The sequence below is a fragment of the Symphodus melops genome (genome assembly GCF_947650265.1).
Source record: "Symphodus melops genome assembly, chromosome: 2".
Taxonomy (NCBI): domain Eukaryota; kingdom Metazoa; phylum Chordata; class Actinopteri; order Labriformes; family Labridae; genus Symphodus; species Symphodus melops.
The window spans coordinates 19,781,256-19,795,873 of record NC_136692.1 but is presented as its reverse complement, the minus strand read 5'-3'; the positions used below and the strand labels follow the sequence as shown (position 1 = coordinate 19,795,873).

The window sequence follows — 14,618 nt, the reverse complement described above, 5'->3', positions numbered from 1 at the left end:
AAATTCAACACTGCAAAGTAAATAGTAACTGGACTTAAACTTGTATAACACTTTTCTAGTCAACTTGGGTTTAGTGTTTTGACAGGACACATCGAGACGTCGCTGCAGGAGTAATGGATCCCTATCTTCTTTTAAAGAGATGGACCGACTCTACCACTGAGCCGCAGCTACTGTTACAAGGTACATTTCCATACCTACACAAAGATTTATTTTTGTTCTTTTCATGCCTTTATTGTAGGGATAGGACAGTGGATAGAGTTGGAAATCAGGGGCAGGGGCAGGGAGAGTGGAGAATGACATGCAGGAAAGGTGCTGCAGGTCAGATCTCAGGCCTAACCACTCAGCCATCAGTGTCCCCAAGGTCATAGGTGATATAACCAATCAAGAAGTTTTTTCACTATCTAACTGGATAAACTGGTGAACTGGATGTTTATTCGCACAGTAATATGTCAGAGCTTCATAGGTCCTCAATCTTTATTTTATTTCACTTTGACTGAGACATAATAAGTTTGAAAAGAAATCTGACAATGAGCTGGGATAAGGAGGTAGATGCTACATCACATGGTTTGAGTTGTAGTTTTTGGCCCTGACAAATGACGCGTCATCCTTGATGTTGTGGCTCATTTTCAAGCACCTTAAGCACAGATTCATCAAGGCCGGAGCTACAGTTACCAGAGCATATGTGTTTCTCTCAGTGCTTGATGCGTCTGATGGACTGGATCTTTGGAGTCTGGCAATGGGAACCCCAGTTCTTCCAATGCTGGTAGTCTCCACTATGTCTTTCACACTCCATGATGTACTGCTGGCCTCTGTAGCCTGGGTACTCATAGCACACAAATCTAAAGACGGGGAAAGGCATGAGGGTTCAAAGTTAGTAAATGTTGCGTGATATTTTCTGAAGTTGCTTCATAAAAAAGGTTAATTGAGTAAATTAGAGCCCGAATGATACTGGACTTAATTAAAAAATATGGGTCTTTTCTTGGGATACAAATTACATGGTGCATTTCCTATCTGTGACAAGAAATCAAAGCTGTAGTTTTGGCTGTGTGTCTGTTTTGAGTTCCCAAAGACTGAATTAATATTACATTTTGTTCATTTAACAGAAAATATGCCTAAAATATCACTCAAACATGTGGCACTCTGAGCGCTGCTCCTTGTACTGCTCAAGAGAAACACATTACAAGTCAGATAATCATATATATTTGATGTTAGTTTTGTGATTAATCATGCCATAAAAAGCTCACATTGAAAAGCTGATATTTTCAGCAGTAAATGTTATCAGCATCTTGGTTCAGTGCAATAACATCAGCTAAAGTGTTGATAGAGGACAGGGATATATAGAGATGCTATAACCTCTGCAGGTTTTCTGTCCAAAAAGAAACAAAGATGGATTTGTATGACTTTAAATGTTGAATACTTTTGATCTGAAAGCAGCTTTGGAACACATGTAATAATGCTCAGAGAGTATCTTTGTAGCGTGTGGGATATATGTAGTTATTTATGCCGTGAGTTTTGTATTCCATGTTCTTGACTCTAACTTCTGATTGTGTTGCGATTGTTTTTTCCTCTGAATGTGAAGCACGGTGTGCTGCAGTGTGTATGAAACGTGCTTTTTAAATAATTAGAACAAACTGATTATAAGCTGGTATAATTACCTCATGTGCTTATTTAGTCAGCCTGTGAACATTAGCTTTTTTACACTTAACAAGTAGAGCCACTTTGGCTAACATGACTATCATTCCTTCTGTACACATTTGGTTTTGAATATTTCAATTAATGCGAGTGTGATCCAGTTCTGAGAAACAGGATAAACAACGGTCTCATTATTTGACAGATTTAGGATCATTAAAAGCTGATCTGCTCATACGAGTTAAAAGGACTGGAACTGAATTACAAAATAGAAAGATACTGAAATGGTGGAAGGAAAAGTGAATGTGTTTTCACGTCTATCAATAATGGATTTGGTTGCTAAGGATGTGATCTGCCTTCTAAATAGTCAGACCGTAAATGATTTAATAATGGAAATCATAAATAGTACTTTTATTCTCCTTCATATCATAAACATTTCTCCGCTACTATGTTCTCTATGGTAAAACTCATTTTAGATGTGAACCTTGAAAAGGTTTGGCACATGCAGTGCTTTTGTGCGGGTAGACTACCTGGACGCTTTAGGATGCGTTTCCACCTGCAGGGTGAATAAAGTCTCTAAACATGTGTTTTATAGTTAACACAAACCTCCCTCAGTTGATTCGTTTTCCTCTTAAAGTCCCTCTAAAAACTCACTATTTGATTAAAATGTTATGATTCCACTTGAACACTGACTTACGCTCCACACTGCACATGCATGGAGCCCACCTCGGGCTTTAGCCAGCCCATGGCCACCAGGGAGGGGTAGTCGTCACACAGTTCTGTGCTGCGGCCTATGAAGTTCTCTCGCTCAAAGATCATCATACGACTATTGTTGTGAGACTGTGAACAAAGGCAACAGAGGGTTAGTGTTAAAGTTAGTGTGAGGCCTGTCAGAAAAATTATGCAAGCAGATATTCAGCACTGAGTTTTCTCATGTCAAGTTTTAACCACTCATTGTGTTGCTTTTTCCTCTAATCCAGGGATTCTCAAAGTGTGGGGTTTGTCTCCACACAGACATGATTGTTGCTGCTGCTCTAATCACTCATTTATTTCTCTCTTCTGACTACTCGAAGCACTTTTGATGCTGCAGGTCACACCGACCCATTCTCACAGGGATGGCAGAGGCTGCTATACAAAATGTTCATCAGTTTTAACTTATCCATTAACACACGTGAGGTAGCAGCAGGAGCAATTTGGGATTAAATGTCTTGCCCAAGGACACATCAGGCAAAGCAGCTGGAGGTTGACCGACTCCAGCACTGAGTCTCACCCTCTCCGGCAGGTACTCACAGCACAGTATATGGGCCGAAGGGACATGAAGCGCTCGATGTGGTAAGACAGGGAGCCACTGCAGGCTTCCCAGTTTGGGTACTCGCCCCTCTCCAGAATGAACTGCTGACCCTGGAAGTCATGATGCTCGAAACCCACCCAACTGAAAACATGAGTGGAAGAGATGAAACAGACAGTAAGGTGAGTAAAAATAGTAAACAAAGCCAGTTTTATCTCTCTAACAGGAAACACTGCACTAAAGTGAATGGAAGCTCTGAAGCACAGCCTTTTGGCATTAAAACCTGAAGGCAAACACTTCTGTTACCGATACTAGCTCTGTATTTTTTTTTTTTTTTTTTAAAGATTTATTTTTGGCCTTTTTTGCCTTTATTGATAGAGTCAGAGGACAGTGGATGGAGTCGGAAGGGGGGAGAGAGTGGGGAGAGACATGCGGGAAAGAGGCCACGGGCCGGACGCGAACCCGGGCCGCCCGCGCGAGTAGCAAGGCCTCGCAACATGGTACGCGCGCGCACGCTACCGCTGCGCTATCGGCGCCCCCCTAGCTCTGTATTTTGAGGGTTTTTTTTCTTTGTTTTTTTTTGTAGCTTCAATCATTAATTGTCATTGCTTTTTTCAAGATTCAAGTCAACAACCAAATTTGTCATATTAAAGAATACTAGCGGTTGTAATATTATTGTAAAGGTGGGCAAAAGCTCAGTAACTTAAAAAGTTAAACTGAAAACCCATGAGACCAGGCCTTTATTTGATTATTTGTAACCTTTTTCATAAATGCTTTTTCATATTTACCTTCTTGTGTTAGTTTTCTCTCCAGTTGTCACTTAGCGCTCTCTAGGCCAAAGTTATAGTCATGAAATATAACATTTTACACATTTGCATTGAAATATATCTTTTGAGGTAGGCTGTTTGTAATGTGCTGCTTCTGTCGCTGTTCACAGCAGTACTTTACCTTGGATTTTAAAACTGTGCTGAAAATCCTTTATAACATACAGCTGATGAATTCCTCATGCAAACCCACTTAAAAGAAATCTATATGTTTCATAGCAACATTTGAGTAATTGTAAGGTTTTATATTTTAAATATCATCTTTGCCTCATGTGTATTTAGTACTTAATATTTAATATTGTCAAAAAAAAAATCAAGTTTTGAGAAAATCTTAAGAGGAAAGTAACAATTCAAACTTCACTGGACCATAGAAAAAGATAGCAAATGAATTAAACTATATGATATAAAAGTTATTGTAGTGGTTTAGTGTTTCTAAAATGTAACTATACTTTTTATCAGTGAGTTTTACATCAAGGATATAACACTTTTCCACAAGATTTTATCAAAGGGATGAAATCATGCATGCAACCTTCAATTATCTTCTTCTGACCAAAAATAATTGCTCTCCAGAGAGGAGGAACATGTGTCAGCTTTGAAAAGCCTCCGCAAATTGAAACTCTGGCAGAATAAAGTGCTTCAGATTAGTTTAACAACCCTGTTAGCTCCTCAGGTGATTGTGATGAAGTATTCATTCCAAAATGGAAGCTGTGGCGAAGAAAAGATAACCTCACCACCGTGGCAGCGCAGCTTACACACTGGGTAAAGTAACCTTAGAGGTCACCCACTTTAGAGTATGGACATTACTTACTCTCTCAATATCTCTCCAACTCAATCTCCTCCATCTCACTGACATACACTTGTAAACACGAAGACACAAAAGGTCAGTCAACCGTCCACAGGAACTTGCAGGCGTACAGCTTTTTGTGACTCACGCTCCACTCTCCACTCGGATGGAGCGAATGTTGTCCAGGCTGCAGTCGTGGATGTTGCAGCACTCAGATGTGAACTCCTGACACTTTCCCTGAAAATGCTCCTGCTCAAACACAGTCACCTGCACACACAGGAGGAGAGGGGGAGGTGTTTGACGATGTGTAGTGTATGAAAACACATCTAGGTTTATGCAGAATGAGCGTGTTTAAGTGCGTGTATGTAAATTCACCTTAAAGAAAGGGGCTGTACCCACACTAGGAAAGTACATTATGGGGGAGATGTTGTGGGGTTTGGTGGCTTTCAAACGTTTCTAAAGTAAAATGGAAAACAAGAAAGGCAAAGTTAGTGAAACAGAGAAGCAGTTTTAAACTGTAAAATGTAGGACAACTGGAAAAGATTTTTTTCTTAGAATTTGAACTCTAAGTGAAACAAACGTTTTTCGGGAAACAAAAATCCATTTCAACGAAATGAAAGCGTACTTTAAAAGTCCCTTGCAGCCATCTTTTATATATACACACACACACACACACACACACACACACACACATATATATATATATATATATATATATATATATATATATATATATATATATATTATAATATTTTTTTTTAACTAACAACTGTCTTTGAAAACCAAATGAAGCACCTAATCTAGTGGATCTAAATCCACCTGTCACAAAGTTATCGGACAAATCTCTAGCTCCTGCTTACCTGGATGCAATTATCCCACCTCGCGTTCCCAATGAGCCAAATCCTCTATGGGCCTATGTAAAGTTTGCTCTTCACCTGGTACCTGGTACTTTGCTTTTATACCGCCGTTCACGTGAGTCTTGTGCACATGCGTGTTGCCACTGTGAGTGTCAGGCAATTTGTCAAATGTAAAGCTAGATCGAAGTAAGGATAGATTTTCCGGTCAGTCTTTAAAATTAAGCCCGGTAAAAAAATGTATTAATAAAATATTGAAGGAATAAAAACAGGCACTGAAATCCGGCTGTTACATATGCCTACTGTTGTGACTGTTTTTATGTAAAAATCCAAACATAAACTGATAAATCAAGAAAATAGCTGCTAGTTCCTACAGCCAACATCACATTTTGGTAAGAGTTGGGTGAGCTTTCCTCGATGTTAGGCCCTGCAGTGATTTATTGACAGTAATAATAGCCTATTGATTGGCAGCCATGTGCAACTTTATAACTTTCAAGGGGTTTTTTTATTTTGAAGGGAGAAAGTTCCGGTGTTTGTGGAGAAACGTGCACTTTACATGCACTACTGTCCTTTCCTATTTGTGTGCGTCAAAAACGCGCACAATTAACACGTGCCAGTATGCCTCTCTTCCTAAACGCGCCTGTCGCGCGCGCTCTCTCTTTGTGACCCTGTGCAGCTTGCCGACTCAGCAGGTCATATACAGCCCAGCCACAGAGGTAATGGTCAGGAATGTGGAGCTGTTGTTGGCCCATTCGTATAGGTCAGCAGTGCCATCGTATAGAACAACAATGACAGGGACTATAGGTAGAGAATGAGGAGGATTTGGAGAGCCATCCGGGGTACCCGTTTCAATACCAACTACCAAAAGTCGAAGAAATAAGGACAGAATGAATGAATTCATAATGATAGGTATGTTATGCAAAAGACGCTCTCTAGTTTGAAAACACAAAAGGAGTATATGATTAGATTTATTTTATAAATGCAAGAAAATATACGGAAAAGGTAACGTAACTTTTAATGACGATAGGCATATGCATGTTGAATTCACTTCATATCAGGTTGGTCCGACTCCCATATAGTAAATTAAAGGCATAGACTAAAACGATGCAACAATGACGGAGAACAAAACAGCAGGACAATTGTACATAGTTATGGAATACTATTGTTTATAAGGTAGTGTAGTGGTAACTGTATTTCAGAGCCAATGGTGCAGAAAAGCCTAAAGAGCAGTAGTATTCATTCAACCTACTTGTCAATATAAAGGATTTATAGGGATATTTTTGTTAACTTCTACTACTGATGTAAAATAGTCTTTAAGGAATGGACAATAAAATATTATCTTTTTTCATGTCACATCCAGTAAACATTTCACGGTCCCTGGTCCATTACTTGGATGAAGGACCACTGTTGCCATCGTAACATCCCTCATCACTCCACCCCATCTGGTCCTTGGCCCTTGACATTTCATGTAGAGTCCTCATAACAAGTCTCCCACTAAGTTCTCTTTCACATGTTCACAGTCATACAGGCAGCCACAGGAACGCATACATAAGGGATGTGGCTGCGTCAGAAGGAACAAAAGTCACGACCACCACAACTTTCGCAACACTATTTCTGATTTCTGAACTAACTTTTTTCTACACCAACATTATATCCTAATGAAATGAAAACGTCTGCCTGCATAATATGGATGTGTGCTTTATAAAAGCACCTCTCAAACTGTAATATTCCACGCGTTTGCATGCAGATGTCTTTTCTTTATTTTATTAATTAACTGAACACAGACCATGTGGGACTGTGAACCAGGATGGTAAACAGATGACTAAAGATGACTTTATTACAATAATAAGGTTAACATAATTGATCGGGAATCATCAATAAGACCTATTCAATCTGGTCTTGATGTTTGTTGGCTGTATCTCTTCTTTCTCACCAGGATTATTACAGCATATTTTTACTCCAGATGAGCAGATGTAGTCTCTGTGGTCTGACATATACATGGGATGGATATACATTTATATTTAACATCTATAATCTTAAACCAAGGTCTTTTACCTGTTTTTGAGCGCTTTTAAGAAAGAATCCTGAGATAACGTGTTATGAGTCGGCACAGTGCAAATTATTATTGATTGATCAATAATTAGCCCTGCCTCGTATAGATTTTTTTGGAAAGTCCCCAAAGATAATAAATGGACAAAATCCAAAGATGTATTGTTTGCATGTTTCTTGTTTTCTGTATGTCCAGCTGATTTTTAAATATTGTAGACACATGTGTTATTTGGGTCTGTCCCGGGGTCACCAGGGAACGTCTGTTGCTGGGGAGAGGGAAGTCTAGGTTGACTTAATGGGCTTGCTGCCACCATGACTCGGCCTTGGCTAAACTAAAGGAAATGGATCAATGGTTGGCACTTGTGTAATTCCCTTTATGTCTTTCAGTGCCTTTTTTATTTTCCTTTTTGTAAATGTTTTATATTAATGTGGGCTTTCATCCCACAGGTATTTATTTTTAAACAGCATAATGCTACTATTTTAACATTTGTATTCCAAAAAGCTTTTTTATGTAGATGAAGCTTTTTACATGATCGTTAATATTTCATTCCATAATAAAAAAAGAAATCAAACAGGTAAAACAAAACGAAAAATTTAAAGATTTGATCGATGAAAGTGCATGACAGAGAATCTAAAGGATAGCGATAAAAGTTTACACATTTACACATGGTGCTCGCACTAATCATTAAGCTACCAACACCTCATGACTTTGTATCATTTGATCCATTTTTCAAATTGCGTCACATCATTATTTGCAAACAAGTCTCTCAGTTTGGTTGTATTTTTGTTGGTCAAAACCAGAATCCAGCTTTCCTGCTGAAAATTCAGGCTTATTGTGAATTATCGGAATAAGTGTGGAAGTTAATTTGGACCTTCCTCCAAATGGGAGATTAACCACTGTGTCTTCAGAGCAGTGATTACTGGATAGGCACAATTATCTCTTATATTCTTGCATTTAAAAAAAAAAAAACATTTCTCATAACTTACAATTTCACAAAGATGAGTCAATCTCACACCAGATTCAGGAAGATGAACTCGTTACTTATTCAGTTATTAACTTCAGATGAGCTCAGTCTAGTAGTAGTAGTAGTCTGGCCTGTTTAACCATGGGAAATGAATATATCTGTAGAGATGCTGGGATGTGCCCGAGAGGTGTCCACTTAACTGTCCTTCACTGTTGGACACTTCTTATCTTTATATACCTTTACATGACTCACTGCTTCGACTGAACATGTCCAACAACCAGTGTTAGGGAGGTGTGTGATTGTCTCTTTTCTCCTTGATGCTCACTTTTGGATTTGAGGAAATTAATCTATTGGATGAAGACCGTTGTGGCAGACCATTAAACCCAAGGAATTAATATCCAGGATCTATTCTGGTGACTCACTGGGACTCTTATTTCCTTCCTGTCCTATTTACTTCAAGGCCTTCATGTCACAGAAGATGTGACTTCCCCTGTGAAGCTGTGTCTTGAGAGTCATTGGTTTGCATGTTTCCTCCTCCTTTGAAAGAAGCATCTCATGGACTTTCCTCTTGCAGCTCACGCCCACCACAATATGTAACTCACCCACGCAAGAAAAAAGGCAGAGGGGTTTTATTTAATAGCTCCCTTCCTTCATGATGTGGAGAGATTCCGATTATTGTCCGTACACACCTAACCTCATTTCACACCCAGAGGTCGACCAGCGAGGTAATTGCTTCTCACAGTTTTATTGCTTTCTCTGTTATTGTTTGTCCCTGTGCCTCCTGATTACAGCACTGATGGGAACAGGAGTGAATTATTCTGTGACAGGCTGTTAAATTTGAGCCTGTTCAGCCAGGCTGCGTTTATTTGGGCCCATCAATTGGGCTAAGGGCTGAGAAAAAGACTGGAGATAGCTGCAGGCTAACTCTAATACTGCACCTTTGGATTCATGTCATGATCAGATGATTCTGAAGTTATTCTATATTTCATTAAGTTTTCTTACGCAATAAATAATTTACATTGACTTTCACATCGTCCACCTACCCCTACTCTCTCTTTCTCTCCACCTCCCTCTCTCTCTCTCTTTGATGATGGGGGTATTTCTATTCTGTGGGGGCTGTGAGCTCAGCGAGTTTGTTTCTGTGTCTATAATCCCCCCGCTCTGGGCGCCAGCATATAAAAGCTTCAATGGGCCCGGCGCACTCTTGCACAGAGCACCAGTCTCAGCCCTGAGTCCGACTCCTTTACGCACACACACTGCCACAGGTAAGACAGTGGACAAACATCTTTCAGAGTGAGGAAGAAAAGACGGAAGTGAAACAGGTGTAATACTAACAACAAGAAAATTGTTTGAGCTCGTGATTGAGAGTCGAGCATTGCTTTTGCATAAGTTATGACTGCTCATTTAAACATCGAGTGCTAGTTTCATTTTAACTAAACAATTTGCTGTGAAATGTTTTATTTAATCTGTTTTATATGTGAAACTGACATAAAAGAAGTTGTCTTCCAGGTGTTTTTGAAAGAATACTATAAAAAGATGTTCCTGGCACTTAATTATGGCTATTTATTGAGGGAGGAAGTCGATAGGAAAGACTAGGATGTTGTGCATTGAAACTGGTTTTGTTGGGGCCTTCAAACAAACCACATTGGTGGTGTTGGGAGGCGAGAGAGGCTCTTTACGTTTTAATTTCAAGGAAGGATTGTCGAAGCTTTACATCATTTTGAGTGATTGAGGGAGTGTTTAAATGCTTATGGTTAATTCAGCACATCTATCAGACAAATATTTGTCACTATCCTTAAGCGGCTGGCACAAACTCTTATCTTTTGTATATTAAAAGGAAGAAGTATATTAAGGAAAATCATAGTTCATGTTTACAATGTGAGCTCATGATTCAAACATACGAGGGATGGAAGAAGAAGGCAAGAGGACACATCTATTGTTATATTCACCTATTGTTTTGTTGATGAACAGCAATGTCACATTTTTTGTTGCAATGTGAATTGTAATGTGTTAACAGCTTGAAATACTTGTTCACGTGTGTTTATAATGAATGAGGTATGGTGTTACATTACTTTAAGGTGCCGCAAAGAAAGTGTCCCATTTTTATTTTTTACTGAACTAGAAGGTACAAACAAATATAATGTCACTGAAAACATTTGAACTCCTCAATCCATTCATTCTTTTTTTAACGTGACAATGAAAGATTTTCCAATATATTCTTTTTTCAGTCAACATGTCTTCTGGGGGAGATAAATCCAAGTTTGCTTCTCAGACTGATGGGAAGGCGGCTCAGAACAAGATGTCTGAGATGGGCATGATGTCTTACAAGGTACACACACACACACACACACACACACACACAAATGACCAATCATCTCCAGATATACAATTTTTTCACACCACTTGAGGCAGCTGGCATCACACTAACAGTTTACCTTCATAGCTGTTAGCTATTATCATGACCTCCTGTATCTTGTCTCTCAGTGAGGAGGTGGTTTGACAACCACAACTGACAGACAAATACCATGTTTTAGGCTTCTGCTTGTGAAATCCATGTTAGGAAACCTGTCCTAATTAAGTCTTTTCCTTTTAACTGTGCTTCTTCATTTTTTTCTCTCCATCCTGCTCATTTTATCTGGCTTCTACCCCATCTGTTCTACTTCCAGCCCCACTCCCATTCTCATTATCTTTTCTTCTCTTGTCAGATGTGTGTGTTTGACCAGGAGAACTTCCAGGGACGCTGCATTGAAATCACTGGGGAGTGTATGAGTGTGTGTGACATGGGAATGGACAAGGTGCGCTCCCTGCGCGTCCACAGTGGTCCGTAAGTAGCCTATGCATTTGAAGCTGCACTTACACACCCACCCAGGTACACGTAATGTATCAAACACACCCACTCGTCTGAGCAGAGAGCAGGTGATTTCACAATTGTACCCCACCATTATGTGACATTTTACACTTTGCATTTTAAACAATGTAGCTGATGCTTTTATCTGGTAATTTGCAGAGAGGACAGCAACATAATTAACTTTAAAACTCAAACTAATAACAAAACAAAGCAGCAAAACTTTTGGAATGAAGAGGAGCAAAACAATGTGGACTAATAAAAGTAAAAATGATGTTAATGTAGGAGCTTATAACTGCACATAAAGGAGACAGAAGAACTTTAAGTGTTCAGCAAAGCATCCTGTATACAGTCTTTTAGGAGTGCTCCATCATGTAGTCTCACAAGAGACACAAAAGCAAATGAAAGGTCAAGAGGCTCTTTGTTTTTAACTTTCTCTTCTTCTTCATGTGAACAGTCATTGGAGGGCTCCTTTAAAAATCATTATATTTCTCAATTGAATGTTTACCTCATCACCTTTCTCCCATCTCACCCTTATTGACATTTTGTTTCCTCTTCAGCTTTGTGGGCTTTGAGCAGATGAACCTCTGTGGTGAGATGTTCATCCTGGAGAAGGGCGAGTATCCCCGCTGGGACTCCTGGAGCAACTGCCAGAAAAACGACTACCTGCTGTCCTTCAGGCCTGTCCGCATGGTAACCCTCTCATTTAAAAAAACCCCAAAACAAACCTTTTAGGCTTTGGCAGCTTTATATCCATGCACAAAGTGTTTTATTCAGTACTTCATCTTCCTAATTGAACTGTTTGGTCCTCGTTTTTTTTCTTTCACCAACACCTTCTAGGATCCCGAGAAGCACAAAATCTGCCTGTACGAGGTCGGAGAGTTCAAGGGCCGCAAGATGGAGATCATGGACGATGATGTCCCCAGCCTGTTTTCTTACGGTTTCACCGACAGAGTTGGCAGCATCATGGTCAGCTGTGGAACGTGAGTATGAAAGCAAAATTCTAGGAGCATGTTTTGCTTTCTCTCAAACACTAAGATGAGAAAAGTAATGCAACTATAATATATGTTGCCTCAGTTAAAAGCTGGTTAGCTTAGGAACATAAAGAGTTAGCCTGACAGCCATCACCTCTAATGAAGGCTTACACGTTGCTTACAGAGATTTGAGGTCATTCAGCTTTTAATGTTCAGGTTGCTTAACACCTTGTAAAACCACAACTTCCTTATTTTTTGTTCTTTGTAAATAAACCAGATGAAATATGCTGGTTAGATAAACTGACTAAGCCTAGCAAGCTGATTAAAGTTCTTCAAGAAAGCAAAAGAAAACCAGATTTAGCTTTTAGCTCCGAGTCACACACAGTATATGAAACTTTTGCCACCAGGGGGCTTTCAATTGAAACAATAAATAAACAGTGCATCAAGGCTGGCAGGGAATCAGGAAGTTAAACCCCTGATAATAACTAACACAGAGTGGACCTTAATCAAAACGAATGGGCGAAACCAACCTGAGGAAGAGTGAATATGTTTACTGTTGAGCTAATATATTAAAGTAGAATTTACAGTACATTTTTATCACATTAGCACATACAGCAACAGTCAGGCAGCTTTCAGTAGTAGTTTCATGGCAACAGTAAAGACGTGACAACATGTCATGTCTGTCATGGTGGCTGCAGCATCAAGACACATCCTGTTGTAAGGATAAAGTTATTGGCTTTAAGTGTTTTTAATGTAGTGTAACATTTTTTCATATTGTAATTTTAACAAGCAGTTAAGACTGGAGTGATAAGTCTCTTCAGGAAGGCACACATTTCCCAAAGCTTAAAAAAAAACATTCATTCAAACAGTGATTATTGTTTGACTAGTTTGACTGTGGAGCTGCAACAGTTATCGTACATCCCTTCTGTTTGCAGCTCCCAATTTTCAAACATGAAACAAACACTGAACCCTGCTTTTGTAACAAGACGTCGGTCTCCATGTGTTGCTGCTTATGTCAGACAATCACACCCATGTCGTCATTCTCGAACACGGCAGCACGATCATCAACAGTATGGGTGTTTTTCTGTGAGGCTTTTTCATCAGCAGCTCGCAGAGGGTGTCATGAACGTCAGCAGCTTTCTCTCTATTTCTGTGCACAGAGGTGTGGAAAGCATCAGATACTGTTCCTTAACCGCAATCATTACTTAATTTGTGGGGCTCCAAGCTGCCTGAAACAAACAGCTGGGAGGCCGTCTGCCCTGTGGTTTCACACCAACAACATGACGAACCGTCTGATGTCTTTATTTGTTACATGTTTATCCTAACTGATTGGTCTACAGCTGTCCTTCGAGCTTCTTTCTCTCACTTCAAGCTCATCACTCTTTACCTTGTTTTTTGCTCCTTAAGTCAATACAGTTCCTCAGTTTGATCGCGCACCCTGTTCCTGGTAGCTTTCTATATATTTTCATCCCCATTTTAAAAGAGCCACACTCTCTGTCCCCCTCTCTCTTTTTCTCACCCTAGTTTTGTGGGATACCAGTTCCCCGGATATCGTGGCAGCCAGTACCTGCTGGAGAAGGGAGAATTCAGACACTTCAATGAGTTTGGTGCCCGCTGCCCCCAGATGCAGTCCATTAGGCGCATTCGTGACATGCAGTGGCACCCACACGGATGCTACACCATGTCCAATAAGTGAAACCCAGTGAGGGCGAGGAAGAGAGGGATTGGAGGAGAGACAAAGCATAGGGGTAAAGGGGAAAGTGAAGAAGGGAGGGTAAAAAAGGAGAGGAGAAGGGAATGGGTGAAATAGTTCTCCTCTGAGCAACCTCTTGGCCGTTAAGGGGCAGGATGAAGGGGATTCATTTTTAGAGGGTATCTTTAGTTTTTGAAACAATGTAATCAAAGTATAGAAGGAGATATTTACAGTTCATGGATCATGATCAAGCTATGGCAACCTTTTTTGTTCTCCCTCTCACATCATCTCTGTTTGTCAGCTCACTTCTCCCCACTCTCCTCCCTCCTCCCCTCACTTCCTCTCTCCCCCTCAAACTTCTCTTTCACATCACGTCAGCTCTCACTCCGCCTATTACTGCCTGACTGTCGAGGGCACCAGTTTGGATTTGTGTGTGCTCTTGTGTTGAGGAGCAGAGAGAGAAGAAAGCCACGACAAGATAAGTGGCCACAGATTTTCTGTGCTAAGACTCTTAAAAACACATAAGCATGAAAGCCTAATAAAGCAACTCACATCCTGCTCCACTTGAAATTGTCTTTTTTTTTTTTAACAAAGTTACATTTTAAATGCATGTAATCACAAAGAACAGATGTTAGCCATACAAGTGCCATGTCCTACCAAAGAAATCCCACAACACCTGTCTCAGTAGAGGTCTTCTATGGGTTTAATATCTG

At 39.9% G+C, this 14,618-nt stretch overlaps 2 protein-coding genes across 2 annotated transcripts; one reads left to right on the top strand and one right to left on the bottom strand.

The window, feature by feature from the left end:
• Positions 1–456: 456 nt before the first annotated feature.
• LOC306820544 (beta-crystallin A3-like) lies at positions 457–5,454 on the bottom strand. The gene is made up of 6 exons (XM_079338423.1): positions 5,386–5,454; positions 4,901–4,981; positions 4,674–4,792; positions 2,920–3,061; positions 2,327–2,469; positions 457–839 (listed from the first exon to the last, which is right to left on the bottom strand). The coding sequence occupies exons 2-6, from the start codon at positions 4,937–4,939 to the stop codon at positions 692–694; spliced, it is 591 nt and encodes a 196-aa protein (XP_079194549.1). The 5' UTR covers positions 4,940–4,981; positions 5,386–5,454; the 3' UTR covers positions 457–691.
• Positions 5,455–9,465: 4,011 nt separating this feature from the next.
• On the top strand, positions 9,466–14,463 carry crybb1l2 (crystallin, beta B1, like 2). Its single transcript, XM_079337959.1, has 6 exons — positions 9,466–9,658; positions 10,622–10,722; positions 11,099–11,217; positions 11,799–11,931; positions 12,079–12,221; positions 13,737–14,463. The coding sequence occupies exons 1-6, from the start codon at positions 9,481–9,483 to the stop codon at positions 13,906–13,908; spliced, it is 846 nt and encodes a 281-aa protein (XP_079194085.1). The 5' UTR covers positions 9,466–9,480; the 3' UTR covers positions 13,909–14,463.
• The last annotated feature ends 155 nt before the right edge of the window (positions 14,464–14,618 follow it).

Coding starts and splice junctions, on each gene's coding strand:
- LOC306820544 (XM_079338423.1), bottom strand. CDS start 4,939: ATGTACTTTCCTAGTGTGGGTACAGCCCCTTTCTTTAAG. Junction 2,470..2,919: donor TTCGGCCCATATACTGTGCT/GTGAGTACCTGC, acceptor CTTTGTTCACAG/TCTCACAACAATAGTCGTAT. Junction 840..2,326: donor ATGCATGTGCAGTGTGGAGC/GTAAGTCAGTGT, acceptor CCCCGTCTTTAG/ATTTGTGTGCTATGAGTACC.
- crybb1l2 (XM_079337959.1), top strand. CDS start 9,481: ATGATGGGGGTATTTCTATTCTGTGGGGGCTGTGAGCTCAGCGAGTTT. Junction 9,659..10,621: donor ACGCACACACACTGCCACAG/GTAAGACAGTGG, acceptor TTCTTTTTTCAG/TCAACATGTCTTCTGGGGGA. Junction 11,218..11,798: donor CTGCGCGTCCACAGTGGTCC/GTAAGTAGCCTA, acceptor TTTCCTCTTCAG/CTTTGTGGGCTTTGAGCAGA.